This window comes from Penicillium roqueforti (genome assembly GCF_015533775.1).
Source record: "Penicillium roqueforti strain LCP96 04111 chromosome Unknown scaffold_07, whole genome shotgun sequence".
In the NCBI taxonomy this organism is placed as follows: Eukaryota; Fungi; Ascomycota; class Eurotiomycetes; order Eurotiales; family Aspergillaceae; genus Penicillium; species Penicillium roqueforti.
Window position 1 is genome coordinate 547,071 of NW_024067571.1, and position 17,959 is coordinate 565,029.

Sequence of the window (17,959 nt, forward strand, 5' to 3'; positions counted from 1 at the left end):
TGGCAAGTTGAGCATTCGAAAATTTCCAAGGCTCCGGGAGCAGGCGGATCCCTGGTTCTCGGCTTCTGGTGTCACGCCACGCCTCCCCTGATTAATTCTTATTATTCGCCGCCTTTCGGATTTTCATCTCCCATTCTACCTACTATTCCAAGGCTATTTCCTTTCCCCTATTTCCCCTATTTTGTTTCTCTTGCATTTCCGCCAACATGCCTGGGAGAGTTCTGCCAACGTTGACCTCCGCCGACGTCCAATCCCACAACACCGACAAGTCATGCTACATCACCGTGGGGCGTAACGTTTACGATGTCACCGATTTCCTCGACGCGCACCCCGGTGGTGGCGATCTGATCCTGGAGTATGCCGGGCAGGATGTGACGGATATCCTGAAAGATGAGGTCTCCCACGAGCACAGCGACGCTGCCTATGAAATTTTGGATGAGTGCCACATTGGCTTTGTCTCCGATGTCTCGACACCTGGCAAAACCACGACAACCACGACCACTGTCATCGAAACGGTGACCGAAACCGAGTCCGGACCCATTTACACAACTACTGGAATGTCTCGGGAGGAGGACCTGTCGATAGACACCGACTATAGCCAGGACTACAAAACCCATAAGTTCCTGGACTTAAACAAGCCGCTTCTGCTGCAGCTGTGGTACAGCAACTTCTCCAAGGAGTTCTACTTGGAGCAGATTCATCGGCCTCGTCACTACCGGGGAGGGGAGTCCGCTCCTTTGTTCGGCAACTTCCTGGAGCCTCTCAGCAAAACCGCATGGTACATCGTGCCAACTATTTGGTTGCCATGTGTTGCCTACGGAATAACAGTGGGGGCTATCGGGCTGGGTAACTCCGTCGTTGCTGCCTCCTACTTCACCGTTGGCGTGTGCCTCTGGACTCTGATCGAGTATCTGTTGCACCGATTCCTCTTCCACATTGACCACTATCTTCCGGATAACCGTGTCGGTATTACCCTGCACTTCCTGCTCCACGGTATCCACCACTATCTCCCGATGGACAAGTATCGTCTCGTTATGCCACCGACACTATTCGTGGTACTAGCCGCTCCTTTCTGGAAGCTGGCACACGCAGTATTCTATTACAACTGGTATGCGGCTACGTCGGTATTCTCCGGCGGCATCTTCGGGTATATTTGCTATGATCTCACCCATTATTTCCTGCACCACCGCAGGTAAGTTGAACTCCATCTTTGATACAATGAAACCATGCTAACATCCATATAGTCTTCCTTCATACTACAAGGAGCTCAAGAAGTACCACCTTCAGCACCATTTTGCCGATTACGAGAATGGCTTTGGCGTGACCAGCCGATTCTGGGATCGAGTCTTTGGCACCGAGTTGGTGTCTCCCGCCCCGAAGGGCGTCAAGGCTCAGTGAGCCCAAGAAATCACAGCATTAATATGGGGCTGTCACTAGTCCTCAAGTCACGATTTAACGCCGAGTACGATCGAGTCACTACTCTTCGGTACTCCTCAAGTATATTGGCTAGTGTGGAGTTTCTGGTTGGTCTCAGGGGGAGACTTTGTCATGTCATATCTTGTGATGATGCTAGTTGCAAGCGGAGTTGATTCCTTTTTTTTAAAACAAGCATCACTTATCAGTGTATATGACCGTTAATCATAATGCAAGAAAATAATATCTATATCTATATAGTATCTACTACGTGTCAGAAGTCGTTTGTAATAGTTACTTGGGTGAACTTTTGCCTACTTAGGCAAACAAGTGGGCAATTTTCACAATCATAGAGATGTAGATGAAAGAAAAGTGACACTTTAGAGCGTGGATCCGACAGATATCAAGGGGCAAAGGAAATAAAAGGCAGATTCTTCCGCGCTGTCAAACGTATTGCTTGTATCCATAGAAGTATACTGACATTTTTAAGGTTCCAAGTTCAACGCGTAATCTTATGCCTCAGGCAGAAACCAGACCGCCTTGATATATAAGGCGGCGAGAAATCTCAGATCCCACGTGACTCTTCTCTTCTTTTCACCGCCTCGACCCTCTTTGTGCCTCCCGAGGTCCCGGCCAACCAAATTTATTTATACTATACCATCACCCCCAGTGCTTCAAGCCCCCATCATCTTTTGTCGCGTTTCTGGCGTGACTTTCATCAAGAACAAGAGTCCCAAAGCGTGTAAAAAGGGTCAAACCCCAAGGAGACCTCACTCTGATCCCATAATCAGGGTTCGAATACCAACTCTGCGTCCCCGTACGCGATCTGACCCCTACAAAGTGATATCCCCACCCCGATCATTTCTACCCTGATCAACAACAGGCTACCTCCCAAGATGTCTGGACTTGACGTAGAGGCTCTCCTTGAGTCTACTGCGGCCGCCCCCATCGAGGCCCCCGTCGAGGCCCCCGCCACTTCGGATTCCCGCGCGGACCCCACCGAGCGCCGTGATCGTTCCCGCGACAGACGTCGTCGCCGCGACCACAGCCGTGACCGCCGCCCTGACCGTGACCTTCAGGGAGACGAAGTCGCCAAGAGCGACACTGTTAGTGCTAATGGAAGCCTTAGAAGCCGAAAGAGGAGCAAGAGTCGCGAATCTGAGAGACGCCGTTCTCGCCGTGACCGTGACGGCTACCGCTCCAACGGTGACTTCTACCGTGGTGGAGGTCGCGTTCGTTCCCGCTCCCGTTCTCCCTATGACGATCGCCACTACCGGCCCAATCGCCGCCAGCGTGAGGAAGAACGACGCCCCCGCCGTGATGCTGATGTTCGCCGTGGATCCGCCGCCAGCCGCAAGTCTCCAGAACTGAACGAGGATGAACGTGACAGTCGCACTGTCTTTGTGCAGCAACTTGCTGCCCGCCTGAGAATCAAGGATTTGATTGCCTTCTTTGAAAAGGCCGGCCCCGTTAAGGATGCTCAAATCGTCCGGGATCGTGTTAACGGTCGCTCCAAAGGGTATGTATTCACATGATTACTTGGTTAAAGCACTTTCTCATATTTTGTATAGTGTCGGTTATGTCGAGTTCAAAAACGAGGAGTCTGTCTCCGCCGCCATCCGACTCACCGGCCAGATGCTCGCAGGAATTCCCGTCATTGCCCAACTGACTGAAGCGGAAAAGAACCGCCAGGCAGCCCGAAACCCGGAGGCTCCAGCAGGAAACCACCACACCGCACCCTTCCACAGACTTTATGTCGGTAATGTTCACTTCAGCATTACCGAGAAGGATATCACCAATGTCTTCGAACCATTTGGCGACCTCGAGTTCGTTCAGCTGCAAACGGACGAGAGTGGTAGAAGCAAGGGATATGCATTCGTTCAGTACGTTGTCCGTCCATGTTATTGACACTTCCATTAACTGACTTGACCAGATTTGCCCACCCCGATCAAGCTCGGAACGCTTTGGAAAAGATGAACGGCTTTGACCTTGCTGGACGAAATATTCGGGTTGGTCTCGGCAATGATAAGTTCACCCCCGACTCGCACGCCAATCGCGCCTCAGGTGCTTCTACAAACTTCCAGGGTTCTTCGTTCTCCGGCCAGGGAGGTCGTGGCGTTCAAGCCGGAGGCTCCAACAACTTTGACCGTGCTGGCGGCAGAGAAACTGAAAAGGGTGCCGGTGCTAGTGCACTTGACGACACAGATGTTGCTGGCGTAAACTTCAACAACTACTCTAGGGATGCTTTGATGAGAAAGCTTGCACGAACCGACGAACCCCAGTCTTCTGTTGACGACCGTCAGAAATTCCTCCGACCCAAGACCGAAACTAAGCCGCTTCCCATCAATGTCAACATGGCTAGTCGCTGTGTTTTGCTGCGCAACATGTTTGACCCCGCGCTGTAAGTTTCCTTGACGCCATCATGAGAGAATGAACGCTGACTTCTTTACAGAGAGCACAGTCCAACCTGGGTCAAGGACCTCGAAGAGGACGTCCGAACGGAGTGTGAGAAGAAATACGGCCACGTTGTTCACATTTCACTAGATCCCAATTCCGTCGGAGATATCTATCTGAAGTTCGACCGCGTCCAAGGTGGCGAGAACGCCATCAAGGGCCTCAATGGTCGATACTTCGGTGGAAAGATGTGCACCGCCCAACCCGTCGTGGATGCAGTTTACAGCAGTCTTTTCTCTCGAACTAGGGCCATCTAAAACTCTCCCGAGTACATCCCGTGTTTTTTTTCTCGAAATCTAACCCGGAATTTCTGAAGGCAGATCCCCCTGTCTTCCGTGGACTTAATGGACGGCCCTGCTACCCGGTAGGTGCCACTCTCTCAGCGTTGTTTTTCGTTTTTTCTTGTTTGGCCACCCGTGCTTCTTTCTGATCCACTTCCGTGGATCTTGGATGACCTGCTACATACCGACATGGTCGGTTTTAGCTGTGTATTAGCGCCTGGTGGCCCTGTTTTTCAGTTTTCAAATCGATTTGCGTGAAATATTCAATACTCTGCCCTGCTTGTAGTCCACGTAGTATAAGTGGAGCCCATGAAGAACGATATCCACTTCTTGGTACTTCATGTGTTCATGCAACTCTTTCGCATTTTAGAAGGTCTTTGTAGGATTCATGTATTGGCTTGATTAGTGGCCCATTATCCCCTGTGTAAACACCTTGTATTAGGTCGGTGGATTGTATATGCTCTCTTCTAGGTAAATGATGTATATATAGCGAGTGGAGCAATGAAGCTAATCCCACGGAAAGAATGTGCCGGTCCGAATCCTTCTTATCTGCCGACGCTCGGGCCATATGTGTTCTCCCCACGCACCAGTCCTTTTCAACCCTCTTTTCCTCACTGCTAATTTTTATACTTCGATGGGCCAATGATTCTCCTTTCAGCGAGGCGAGTAACAGGCCGGGTCTGGACCTCGGCCGACTGTTACAGTATGTGCGACCAGAGCTACACTGCTTAACTCCGAGGATCCTTAGATCTTGGAAGCACCTAGCTAACACAACCCAGGCTTCGCTCTCCTTCGTCGAGCGCGATGCTACAGTACCGAGTCTGTGCCGCCTGGTCAGTCGGCAGTTAGACGACAACCACAGTTTCGTGATTACTTTGTCACCCATCTGCCGTCGTCTTCGCTTCATCCGGACCCCCGTGGTCCGGCCTCACCATTCCACAAACTTCCTCGCTCCGCCTCTATACCTCACACCGGAGACACACCACGATCGCCAGCTGCCTTCCAAGCTTTAATAGACCGGGAGACAACAGTCGTCCGCATTCCACTCCGCAACGCGAAGCACCATTTCGGCGCCGTCACCTCCCGCGGAACCCGCCCTTCGAATGAAGACACGTACCAAGCGGGAGTCATTGACATCCCCGCCTTTGCGAAGCGACCTCCAACTTCGCTATCGATTAGGCGACCTAACAAAAATGATCCTCTGGCCGAACCCCGGGAGTCGCGCGGTGCGGAAACCGCTAGCGGAGATCCACAAGTCTTCTACTTCGGTATCTTTGATGGCCATGGCGGATCCGAATGCAGTTCGTTCTTGAGGGATTACCTTCACGAGTATATCCAGAACGCGGCATTTGATATCGACCTTCGGTCCAGTCTACGACCTGGTGCCGAAGTGCCACCCACCACTAGCGAACTACCTGTGATGCAAGAGGGTGACCGTCGCCGAATCGGAGCCCTAGAGAAACACCTTGTGCAGACCTGGAGACGGGTAGTTGGTGGCTACTTCAAGAGGTTCCAGCCGCCGCATTTCGCCTACAATGGCACCGAGTCCGACGACCCGATTATTAAGAACCACATCTCCATCGAGGAAGTTGTGGAGTACGCCTTCCTGCGAGCGGATCTAGACTTTGTCAACGCTCAAGCAGCTAAGCGAGAAGACGATCCCGTTCGAGCCGAGCGACCTCTGAACGAAGATGAGATCTTCCACAGGCCCAGCATGACCCGATCTCCGCAGATCGGCGGAAGCGCTCGGTTCAAGGGTGGCAGCACCGGAAGCATCGCCATGATCTCGACCCCGACCCCAACCCCGTTCTGGCACCCCATCGCCCCATCAAGCCTTCTAGTTGCTCATGTTGGCGACACCCGTATACTCCTCTGCTCAACAGAAACCGGTATAGCCATCCCCGTTACATCAAACCACCACCCCTCCTCCCCAGTCGAGGCAACCCGACTCAGACGGTATGCCACAAGCTTTGTAACGGACTCTTTCGGCGAAGAACGCATGAGCGGGCTAGCCAACACGCGCGCTTTCGGCGATGTCCACTCCAAGCGCATCGGAGTCTCTGCCGAGCCTGAACTCACGCGCATAGAGCTTGGCCCGGCCGAGTTCTCGTTCTTGGTTTTGGTATCCGATGGCATCAGCGGGACACTGCTTGACCAGGAGATCGTTGATATCGTCAAGGAATCCAACACGCCGGAGCAGGGCGCGCGCGATGTGGTCAATTTTTCGACCGAGGTCTCCAAGGAAGGTGACAATGCTACTTGTCTTGTTGTTCGCCTTGGTGGCTGGGAGCGTCGTCTCGAGGGCGGCGTTGGCAGCATGGGTACTAAGGAGTCTCGCGAGTGGCGCGAACAGGATGCCACTGATCCGCGCAGGTCACGGACGTGAATGAGTTTCTTGTATATTTTGGGTTCTGTTCTGTACATATCTTCTAGGCCTGTAGGCTGGTCATATATAATCAAATGATGTCTATAAAAGCATGTTTTACAAGATTATAATAGGTCGCACAATATCTGAAACACCTAAATATATGAAACAGGCTGTCTCCAAGGGTCTATATCAAGTATCACAAACATCTTCAGTTTTTGAGACTTGACATGTTGCACCCACATATGGGATGTTTCAAGTCCAGTCCGGGTTTTATCTCTCAAGATCACGATCACCTCCAAGTGGACCGCGTGGGGAAAGCTCAAGTCCACGGTTCCGAGTAACCCGCAGACATTCCACAATTTCCTTTCCTCCATCTTTCCAGCTTCCTCTTTCATCCCCTACCTTTTCATCTTTTCCCTCTTTCATCGACCCTTGGAAGTTTCGAGTGCGTGTTAACAAAGCGCGCTTATCTTCCCTTATCGTTGAAATTCTCCTTCCCACCTGGACCACCTCCTATCCTTATCCTGACGGAATTCGCTGTATTCTTATCTCGGTGCGTTTCTGTCTTTGCTTCTTGATTACCCGACGCTGACAGCGCTTAGACCAACTGTCCGGTATCCATACGTCCCCCGACCTATACGAGAAACCGCTCGCCAGTCACATCCCTTTCACATCACAATGAGCGCAACACGACGACAAAAGGCCTCCCTCGCCGAGGAGAGCGAAGATGCAGGCAATAGCTCCGTGTCACCTTCAGAGGGCGCATCCGCACGGGAAGAAACCAAGGAACGCAAGGAAAATATCTTCCTCTTCACTCCGAATCTTATCGGTAGAATGCCCCGCTGATGTGGCTTTAAGCCTGACGTTGGCATCTGGTTTAACACGTTCCCAGGATATTCCCGGGTCTTTTTGACCTTCGCCTCGCTATACTACATGCCCCTCCACCCCCGGACCTGCTCCTTCCTCTACACGGTGTCCTGTCTGCTGGACGGCCTGGACGGTTATGCAGCACGATACTTCAACCAATCCACCACTTTCGGTGCGGTGCTGGACATGGTGACCGACCGCTGCACCACTGCGTGTCTCCTAGTCTTCCTGAGCTCCGCCTGGCCCCGATGGGCCATCATTTTCCAGGGTCTGATCAGCTTGGACATGGCTAGCCACTACATGCACATGTACGCTACTCTAAGCATGGGCGGAGCTAGCCAGAGCCACAAGAAGGTCGATCCTAGCCGTAGCTGGATTATGTACCAGTACTACACCAGCAAGGTAAGGCCCCGCAGTGAACTGATATTCCGTCCCCAAGCTTATTCGCAATGTTTTGTTAGCTCGTTCTGTTCATCTGCTGTACCGCCAATGAAGCCTTCTTCATCGGCCTGTACCTCCTGTCCTTCTCCTCGCCAACCCTCTCCCCTTCGCTCCTGCAGCCCATCTCCGATTCCCAGCTGTCCTCCGCCCAGCCTGGAAGCCCCGCGCACCCCGAACCAGCTAGCCTCTTCGCTAGCCCCTGGAGCGCCGGAGCCCTCGAGATGGCGCGTGCGAACAAGCTCGAGAGCACCTGGCCGTGGATCATCACCGGCATCTCGTTCCCCATCATGGCGTTCAAGCAGTTCGTCAACGTCGTCCAGATGGTGAACGCCAGCAAGTGGCTCGCTGAGGGCGATCTCGCTGCCCGCCGAGCTAACCGCAAGAAGTAAGGCCGAAGCTACACGGTAGCTACACGGTAGCTAGTCGGAATTTCCGATTCCTTCCTACTTGTCATGCATGTCTTTGGAGCTACGGTCTATGATTTCGGGGATGCGCAAGCTGCCCTTCCTAGGGGAATGGTTGGTCTAGAGTTGGATCCTATTCATAACGTCTTGGACAGGAATGATGGCTTTTGGTGGCCAGGCATGGTCCGGATTCTGGGACCCTGTACAGTACACACGCGGGTTGTGTTTCTTCTTTTTTGCCCTCTTACCCTTCACTTCGCTTTTCTTTATGTTTACCTTCTTCTCCTTCGCTTTTCGGGCTTTGTGTACACGGCCTGGTTCAATCCGTCTTCTTCTTATTCATTACCTCTGTCGGTCTTTGATTATTGTTAACGCCGTTATACATTTAATGCATTGCTCTTGTATCTGACTCTAGTTATGACTGGGTGAGACCTGGTCAATGATAGCTATGGAATTGCCGATACGTGATATTGCCGATTTCTCGACCTCGACCAACATAGATGATCCCTTTGATCTCAAATATTACGCTTTTTCAAGTCTTTGTTTTGGGTAGAGCCTCGCATCGTACATGAATAGACAAAGACTGCTTTCCAGAATAAGGCAGCAATGGATAACTATTGTTCAAGTTCCCCGGTCGATCCCTCACGGCCACGCTAGTGAAAAAATCTAAGATTCTTACCCCTGAACGCAGAATACATCGACAAGACTTCCAGCGCTTGTTCCTCAAGAGCTTACAGTCTACTCCGTAGTATCGTAGTCCTTCTGCTTCAACCTACAGACACCAGCTTGAGCAACCTCCTTTTCGTGTGGAATCGCAACCAGCCCCTTTGTCTCTCTTTGGGCAGTTCCCCATTAAAACGAAGCCCCAGTGTGGAGATAAAGAACTTCAGCATCCGTCGAATACGTGAAACAGCTTCTTTTTTTGTTCTTTTTTATTCTCTTCCATTCTACATCCAGCGGAGCGATGGAGTAAACTCCACAGCGGTCTTTGATCGACCGTACTAAGGGTAAACCGGGTAAACTCAGGAAAAGTAGTGGCCGAGATGCATGAGGCGTAGGTGCGGGATATCCGGTGCAGGAACCGTCCTACAATACACACTTTGACAAGGGAGTCGTAGAATAAGTTTAAGTTGTAACTGCCTTTTGCATGACATGCCCGAGCTTGGAGAATCCTAGACGGAGATCATGGTGAATAGGATCATCCCTAAGACGCAATCGTTAGTTTGGAAATGTCAGTAGGGGGTAACTAACTACGGAGTACACTCCACAACTTGAAGACAGCGGTCAACGACTGAATGAACGTCTCATTTTTTTTTTTTTTTACGTAGGTCGATAGCTCTGAAGTGGATGATTGAAGTGGACGCTTCGAAGCAGACGAGGAAGGATTTACAGTACCGCGCATTGCATTGAGCCGGAATATAGTGATCGGTAAACACTGTTGGCACAGCGATCTGCTGTAGGGAGTAAGGAGGTCTAGAATCTGGGTGTTTGCATTGTTTGTCTGTTTGTCTGTTTGTTCTGTTTGGACTAGAAGCGTCAAAAGAAGAAATTTCCTCTTCCGGGCTATATTTATCCTCACAGATCAGGCACTCCATTTTTAAATCTGAGTCAATAGTCACCACCCCAAGGTTTCGTTTAGCTTGCCGAGATCTCCCAAGAAAAATCAAATATGACTCCGTTCTCTATTGCCTTGTGGCTTGGAACTTGGAAGGCATCTGAGAATCTCCAAGGTTCTCCACGTTGAACGTTGAACACGTTGCACACGTGCGTTTGTTCGACGCAAGGTGTAAAAATTCAAATATCCCTTGCTAGGTATTAATCGCAGCGGAGACCTCGCCAGTCTCCGGGCTGTTTAGGCAAATTGGGTACTTGTGCATCTCCATGTTGTTTAGGGTACGTCAGGGTAGATGAGGGTAAAGCCGGGAAAGCTGGCTATCGTCTGATGTGATCATCGCTCGGTCCGCACGGCACTCTTTAGGCAATCCGGCATCGGCCTAGATCAGTCCCAATCACCTCATGCCACAGCCAGAGGACGGCGTCATTTTGTGTTTCATTTTTTGTGTTTCATTTTTCGCAATTTCATGGATGACTCAATGTCATTGTAGGCTCATCTCTAGGTTCATCTCTAGGCTCATCTCTAGGCTCATCTCTAAGGCGAATCACCTCATTTTATAAACGCCGTTAATTCTAATCATTACTGGAGGTCCTCGAATGACGCGATAGAAAACTCGCCCTTGGACCAATTGGAAGTAGCGCAGGACCTTGTGGGAGCTGGCGCCATTCTTAAAGCCATAAGGTGATCGCACAAGGTGATCTCCTCCCTCGGGTCCCACCCAGAAAAGCGGGTCGCCCATTTTTCTCCTTTAAGTGACTCACTTGGCGAGTTCGGTCTATAAAGAGTCACCCCTGCAATCTCGCATGCCGTTTTTCTCTCAGTACCTCATCTCATCCTTTCCAGGAGGTGATGGTCGCTCCCCTCGGTGTTAAAAGTGCTTTCTCCATTTCTTTGATCCTCGATTCTTCAACTGCCGAGAATGGGCCAGAGGCATAATAGACGCCGCACTCGTCGTTCCAACCGCATACCTAATACCCTGCTCGCTCAACATCCGACCTTGTCCGTCAAATCAACCATTCGGACACCCCAGAACAGCTTTTGCGCGCTTGTGTCTGCCGACAACTCCCCGGACACATGCATTCCACGGGGATCTCCCACCCTCGCTCCACCATGGCAATATGGGTATACAGCGTGGCAGACCCGTGAGCGCCCCTCGCGGCTGGAATCAGCTGGGCTGGAAGAAGCACAGTGTCGTTTGTTCGGTGGCGAGCCGGGCGACGATGTGAGCCTCTGTTACCGGATGCTTGAGTACTTCGGTGGACTCGACTACATCAACTCGTGAGTACCAGTCGGTTCTGACACAATCGAAAAAACAATCCTGACATTTCTTCCAGAACGAGTGGCCGTGCCCTTGGAGATTGAATGTCTGAACTCTCTGTCTGGAGACTTCCCGGACGGATTGTTTCCCCAACTTTTTTTTTTCAGTCAACAAAAAAGAACAAAACACCAAAACGATTTTACGAATATGCGACGCCTATGAATCCGCATTCGACAAAAACAAAACAAAAACTGCCATCGAAAATGAACCGACAACGCGCACGCCCTGCGTCTGCGGTCGGCCACTGCAAATGCGCCCACACCACACTATAACGGCGAGAACGCCAGATCACACGGGTTTCCCGGGTCCCCGACTTGTAGCAATGAAGATACCTCGGGTATCGGATTGGTCCCTTTTGGCCCGGCCGTGTCGATCATGGTCCACTGATTGTATCACACACATGAGAAAATGAATCAGGCATTTTCTGGCTGATGCTTCCGATGCTTTGTCTGGATTGGTTGAGTTTGCGTCCGACCTCGAGTTGTTGACGCTTGAATTCCTTTTCTGGGCGGACTGGAGAAGTCTTGGTTATCTTTATTACGAGGGGAGAATTGTGTGCGATGGATCTGTTCTGTCAAGACTCCTAACTGAAAGGAAGTGGTGAAGGCTGCTGCATGGATCGATTGGATATCGATCAGCTCTATTAGAGTATTTAATTAGTATATATGCAGCCTTGAGCTCATTTACCAAAAATTATGAACATATTTGACAAATATTTGACATTCCAAGCCGTAGAAAGCCGTAGAAAGCCATGAAGCATAAGATAGAACAACAAACGGTAGTTATGCAACCGATGTAGAACATCAGATGTCGTCTTCACCGCCTGCACCGCTCAAAAAACTGCCACGTATTAACTCCCATTTAAGGCAGGCGGTGAGTGGACCCTGCTAGAGGACACGGTCATCACCAGATCAGGAAGTGCGATAGACCCAACCTGCATCACTCCTTTGTTTCTTGTGAGCCAGCATTTTGGGCTCTAAGTAGGCTACTGTGTCATTCCCCTAGCCCAAAAGCCTTCTCTTGACCATCCAAAGTGGCTACTATCAACAGCCCTGCGCAACACAATCTTTAAATTCCGCGGCCAGCGGCCTCCGCTGTCTATACCCTAAAAGTCGCCGCAGGATGTCGTCAGACTACACCTATGATGAGCAGGTAAGGACGGGATTTGATCCGATAAAGACGTGGTAACGCTGACTTGAACCTTCAGGGACAATTCTTCCCCTTCTTCATCCTCACCTTGACCGGCCTGGTCACTCTCCCTCTCACCTATAACCTCCTACGACCCAGCAAAGGTGAGACTTGGGACTATATATGTGTGGTTCCCGGCTAACCGCTATATCTGATCTACAGAGCTTGAGAATACCGCTCCCCGCATCAAATCCGATTTCAAACCTAAAGATGCGGACCTCATTGACGCGCAGAAGCGCAAGCGTCTCCGAAAAGAGCGCCGAATCAAGCGCATTATTACCGTCGTCGTCGGCTATGCCGTAATGGCATGGATGGTCTACTTAATTGTCGTCACCGCTAGGACAGTGGTGAAGGCATACGACCCTTATGATATTTTGGGTGTCTCGAGGGTGAGTTATTCAGCTCGGCGCGTGCCTACGTCCAGGGGATTTCACTGACTAAATTCTTGGAAACAGAACGCCGATGAAAAAGCTATCTCCAGACATTACAAGCGCATGTCTTTGATCTTTCACCCCGATAAAATTCGTCCTGACCCCTCTAAGAATGAGACCATCGAGATGCTCAACGAGCGTTTCGTGGAGCTCACCAAGGCATATAAAGCTCTCACCGATGAGGAGGTGCGAAACAACTACCTCCAATTTGGCCACCCCGACGGAAAGCAGAGCTTTAGTATCGGTATTGCCCTTCCCAAGTTCATTATCATGGATGGCAATGGCAAATATGTTCTGATGGTCTATGGTGCCCTTTTGGGTGTTCTTCTACCATATATCGTCGGCAAGTGGTGGTATGGATCTCAGCGCTACACAAAGGAGCGCGTTCTTGTCGCCAGTGCCGGAAACATTTTCCGTGAGTACAAGGACGATATTACCGAAGGTGGGATTATTAGCGCTTTGTCGTCTGGCGAGGAATTCAACGATATGCTCAAGGGTGCCCGGGCCGAGTCTGGCCTGAACAAGCTCGAGAAGCGGGTGCTGGCAGATGATAATTCGTTCCTTACGCCCAAGGACCGTGATACCCTGAAGCAATTGGATAGCTCCTCTCGTCGGAAGGCCTTGGCTTTGTTATGGGCTTATCTTGGGCGAATTGATCTTGGTGATGCTTCTCTGGATGCTGGTAAGAAAAGCCCCGATGATATTCTGAAATACCACTAACTGGCCTGCAGAAAAGTATGAAGCGGCTCCTGTCGCCCTTGCTCTCACTGAAGCTTTCACTGCTATTTCACTCGCATTTGGTAATCTCGGACCGATCGTCGGTGCCTTCAAAACGTCTCAGAACCTCATCCAGGCTGTGTCCCCGGGCTCATCACCACTGCTGCAACTTCCCAACTTCACCGAGGCCATTGTCAAGTCCGTAGAGGGCGAAGACGCCAAGGAACATCTCACCGTCCAAAGGTACATGGAACTACCAGAGGCTCAGCGACGCAGTCTTACTGTCGGCGCTGGTCTTCTATCCGATAAGCAATACACCGACGCCGTATCAGTTGCCAAGCAACTTCCCTTGCTTCAACCCGAGCGGATCTTCTTTAAGGTTATGGGAGAAAAGGTGATCACACCCAGCAGTCTGGTACAGCTGGTAGTCAAAGCCCGCTTCATCCCGCCAGGCAGCACATCCGTGCCGCCAGTGAACCCGCTCGACCTAGAGGACATTGACCCCGACGAGGACGACCTGGAAGCCCTGATGGGTCGCAAGCCAGCCAAGAACAGCGCCACTAAGATGGAGGACGGTAAGAAGGTTGAGGCAAAGATTGAAAGCATCCAGCCGCCTCTGGCCAACGCACCGTACCTAGCGCGCGATCACTCCCCTCGCTGGAACATCTTCCTAGCAGACGGCAAGCAGGGCAAGATGGCCGTACCGCCGTTCACATTTACGACATTCGACAAGCCGATCTTCGACGAGGCCGGCAAGCCCACCTTCAACGTCCAGACTCTCAAGATGCAGTTCCAGGCTCCCCCACAGGTCGGCGACTTCTCCTTCCTCCTCCACATGATCTGTGACAGCTATCTGGGTCTTGACAACACGGCTCAAATCATCCTGCACATTGACGATCCTGCCAAGGCAGCCGCCGTGCAAGAGGAAGACGACATTAGCGAGCCAGACGAGGGTAAGTCTTCCCAAACCACTAAACTACCTGTTTCGCTTATACTAACCCTCCCTAGACTCCATCGCCGGCCAAATGCAAGCGATCAAGACCGGCCAAGCGCCTAAGAAGAAGACCAAAGATTCCGACGACTCCAGCGAGAGTGATACCGACGGCGACGCAGGCGATACCAGCGACACCAACACAGAGACGGAAGACGAGGATTGATTCCTTTCTCATGCATTGATTGATCGATTGTACTCACAGCGTAGCTTGTGTGATGTGTATGTGTAACACTGGTCTTTGATCTGAACCCTGGCCCTCGGCGTTGCGCTGCCCTAGCCCTGGGCTTAGGCCTGTTGCCACCAAGGCGTTTTCTGGTGTCGAATTCGAATTTTCTTATTCATCGGGTAATTATGGAGGGACTTGGGTGTGGCGATGTCATTCAACCTCGCTGTCTACGAACTCGTTACTCCTCTGGGTAATGGTTGGTGTCAGTCCGGGTCCTCCTGATCATCGCGGTACAGTGATTCAACAGGGCTACTTGCAGATTTAAAATAGAGTCTGGATTGAATAAATGTATTAATTTTTTTTTTGAAAATACACTGGCCGACTAGTCCATGTCTATCTCCGATAAAACCTACCATGTCAAATTAAAAGCGTTCGTCTGGATTCTAATCCTATAGGAAATTCCGAATGTCATTAGGCACAACAACTTTAAAGCATAACCTCGATAAACTCTTCATCCGGTCCAAAGAACCCCATCTTCAAGAAGCTGTCCAGTCGAGGAAGAAGAAGAAGAGAGAGAAATACCTGACCCCAACTACCCTTCGCACGCGGTGCTTTTGCCATTGGTCTACATCACCGAGGAATGGATGTAAAAAAACCACATCACTTGAGTGAATATGGTGGGAAAAGCCGATACCAAAGACGATTGGCTGTTAAAGACGTGCGAACAAACGATTCAGAGTATCTTGTAGATCTGTCGCCAATTTCACGTCACGTCAGATAAGGCCGAGGAAGCCTAGGCTGCTTCGGTTGAATCGGATTGGCAAGAAAGCTTAGTTAGCGATGGATGGGTGTGGGATTGCTAAGTAATTCGCGTTGTACCTAGCTCATGCCTTGAACCAACGCTCAAGTCGATGGCTATTGGATACCAAGATCCACCCGTCTATGTTGTATGTGTCTTGAATGGCTAACTAGTTATGGCTTTTATCACTTCGCCTCAAATTAGACAGGGATACTGACAAGTTTTCTGGAAGAATGAAGATCCCCCTCTTCCCTCCCCACTTAGGACTCTGATCCCGATCCTTTCTGTGGGTCGACATGTCGCTTTACGGGCTTTTGCTCGCGTATCCTGCTCCTAATCCAGCCAGCTCATCCTCCGATCATATTCCGAGTCGATTAGAGGCCAATCCTGATGCAACATGGAGCCAGGCAGTCGAAATAATACGTAGCTAGCTTATGCTATGAGTAAGCTCTCATCCTTGATCCCAGGTTCACTTATCCATCCGCAAGTAAAGAGCCTGGAATTTCCGATACAGAAAAGTAAACAACGTAAGAAAACATGCATAAATCCCACACAGAAGGTAAGGATTGTCGGACTTGAAGACGACGTTTCTGGTATTGGTGGCAGCCATGGAAGTCACAAAGTTAATCACAAATGTCTCTGCAAAACCTCTCCATGATAGAGCCTGGTGTCTGGGAGCAGGGGTAGGAGGAGGAGTTGGAGGGACAGAGCTGCCGCTGTCTTCGGTTTTCATATTGCTAGATATCATAATGCAACACGATTGATGTGCTGGATCAAGTATTGGTGTGTTAACTGGATATTTCCGAGTCGTTCATTTGAATGTGTTTCGCACCTATATCCAAGAAGTATTTCACTTGTATTTTGTAGACAGTGTGAAGGATACTGTTGAAAGAAGAGTGTGGACTTCATAGGAGGTGTAAACCTCCAAGCTGCTGCTGGGGCTTATATATGGTACCTTGACCAGGACCACGTGACTGATCGCCCTCTGAAAAATAAATACTAAATTATTACTAAGCAACACAGAGCGGTCCTGATTGGTGTCTGATCAATTACCCACTGACCCACATCCCTAATCTGGTCACTAAGTCCTCCTGGGCCTCACTAAGTAGAGCGGCAGCCGATTGGACCCCGGCCGATACTATCCTGTCTATATATGCATATACGGCTCCAGGATTAGCAAAGGGTACTTCAAAGGGTACTGCAGAGGTAGTAATCACATTCATACTGGTTGAAAGATCCCGGAAGCGGAAGGGGACATGGGTTAAAAGAGATAGAACCACGATGGCGATCTGAAGATTTACAGGCCATTTATCTCGTGATTATGTTAAGAGCGAGGCGTCGGCAAGTCTTCGGCGATTTCGATTTCCTACAAATCGAGTCGGCAAACCCTTGGCCGGAGATGTTGAATTTCGGGCACATCCCCGGAAGCGCCGTAGTTGCAGTGTGTCTTACAAAACACATGTGGAAGTGGCAAGAGTGAATAGGTCTCCATTAAACAAACACCGGGAGAGTGCGAGGGAGGAGGTATAGGCAAAACCAACCAAATGGATTACAAGAAAATAACATATTTCCACCAGGCATGATAGGACGAGAGCATGATGCGACATATATTTTATATTGCAATGTCTAATGTCATTCTCTGTCCTATATCACACTGCATCTCCCTTTCTTAGATATATATATCGGAAGATCATCTACATCTACATCGATCTTAGTATATCCACCAATGTACTCCGTACAAAACCAGGGTACACAAACAACCCCAGCAAGCAGCAACCCCCGACAAAGCATGTTCTCAAGTCCCACAAACAACCTTCCCGCACGCAGCCTAGTCCTAGCCCTCCCTCCCCAGTCCTCCAGCCCAAACAGGGAAGGAAAGACGACAGACGCACTTGCCGCGAATACGATCCGATACGATCTGATCTGCCGCTCCTAACTATTTTCAGATCTCTGCGGCTGTCTTTCTTTTCCAAGTTGATGCTAGATGAATCTGTGTCAGGTCGTGCATTGTACGACCATATGACCTGGTGCGAGATCTAGATCTGGTGTGAGCCGATTTTCTATTCTTGTGTTATCTTTTGTTGGGGATGTTGGACTGGTTGGGTGGGATGTATGTATCATGTGTTATGTGCAGGATTTGTGGGCGTCGTCGTTGGTATTGTTTGAATATGGCCGTGGCTGGGAAGTATAACCCCAAGTCGGAGAATGTCTATCTGTCAAAGGTATGATACTATGCTAATCCATATCTCATTGTAAGTAACCACCCCTAACCCATTCTATACAAAGACAGGGTCTACCCAAGGACTAACGCGAGCGCTAGCGGTAAGAGGAAAATGAAAAGACCAAAGGCATATAGGACCTAAATTGATAGGGTGATACTCTTTCAAACTAGATACCAGAATCAAAGGAAATCCAAATCAAGATCAATAATGACGATCCAAAGAAAGACCTGGCTGAGCCCGAGAAGGAAAAAAAGGACTGGCCAAAAGGATTAGGGCTCAAT

At 50.2% G+C, this 17,959-nt stretch overlaps 6 protein-coding genes across 6 annotated transcripts; all 6 read left to right on the plus strand.

Annotated features, from left to right (window-relative positions):
• Positions 1–206: 206 nt before the first annotated feature.
• Positions 207–1,398, plus strand: LCP9604111_4017 (fatty acid alpha-hydroxylase; the record flags this gene model as incomplete). Its single annotated transcript, XM_039071670.1, has 2 exons — positions 207–1,192; positions 1,245–1,398. The coding sequence occupies 2 exons, from the start codon at positions 207–209 to the stop codon at positions 1,396–1,398; spliced, it is 1,140 nt and encodes a 379-aa protein (XP_038930101.1).
• A 911-nt stretch (positions 1,399–2,309) lies between these two features.
• Positions 2,310–4,124, plus strand: LCP9604111_4018 (putative RNA splicing factor (Pad-1); the record flags this gene model as incomplete). The annotated part of the gene is made up of 4 exons (XM_039071671.1): positions 2,310–2,932; positions 2,985–3,296; positions 3,347–3,814; positions 3,866–4,124. The coding sequence occupies 4 exons, from the start codon at positions 2,310–2,312 to the stop codon at positions 4,122–4,124; spliced, it is 1,662 nt and encodes a 553-aa protein (XP_038930102.1).
• Positions 4,125–4,790: 666 nt separating this feature from the next.
• Positions 4,791–6,534, plus strand: ptcA (type 2C protein phosphatase PTC6; the record flags this gene model as incomplete). The annotated part of the gene is made up of 2 exons (XM_039071672.1): positions 4,791–4,851; positions 4,928–6,534. 2 exons carry the CDS (start codon positions 4,791–4,793, stop codon positions 6,532–6,534), a joined length of 1,668 nt encoding a protein of 555 aa, XP_038930103.1.
• A 209-nt stretch (positions 6,535–6,743) lies between these two features.
• On the plus strand, positions 6,744–8,213 carry LCP9604111_4020 (CDP-diacylglycerol--inositol 3-phosphatidyltransferase; the record flags this gene model as incomplete). Its single annotated transcript, XM_039071674.1, has 5 exons — positions 6,744–6,853; positions 6,899–7,069; positions 7,119–7,345; positions 7,409–7,785; positions 7,845–8,213. 5 exons carry the CDS (start codon positions 6,744–6,746, stop codon positions 8,211–8,213), a joined length of 1,254 nt encoding a protein of 417 aa, XP_038930104.1.
• Positions 8,214–10,762: 2,549 nt separating this feature from the next.
• On the plus strand, positions 10,763–11,205 carry LCP9604111_4021 (uncharacterized protein; the record flags this gene model as incomplete). Its single annotated transcript, XM_039071675.1, has 2 exons — positions 10,763–11,121; positions 11,178–11,205. The coding sequence occupies 2 exons, from the start codon at positions 10,763–10,765 to the stop codon at positions 11,203–11,205; spliced, it is 387 nt and encodes a 128-aa protein (XP_038930105.1).
• Positions 11,206–12,283: 1,078 nt separating this feature from the next.
• Positions 12,284–14,654, plus strand: LCP9604111_4022 (J domain-containing protein; the record flags this gene model as incomplete). The annotated part of the gene is made up of 6 exons (XM_039071676.1): positions 12,284–12,313; positions 12,369–12,453; positions 12,512–12,738; positions 12,805–13,462; positions 13,512–14,450; positions 14,506–14,654. The coding sequence occupies 6 exons, from the start codon at positions 12,284–12,286 to the stop codon at positions 14,652–14,654; spliced, it is 2,088 nt and encodes a 695-aa protein (XP_038930106.1).
• Between the last annotated feature and the right edge of the window lie 3,305 nt (positions 14,655–17,959).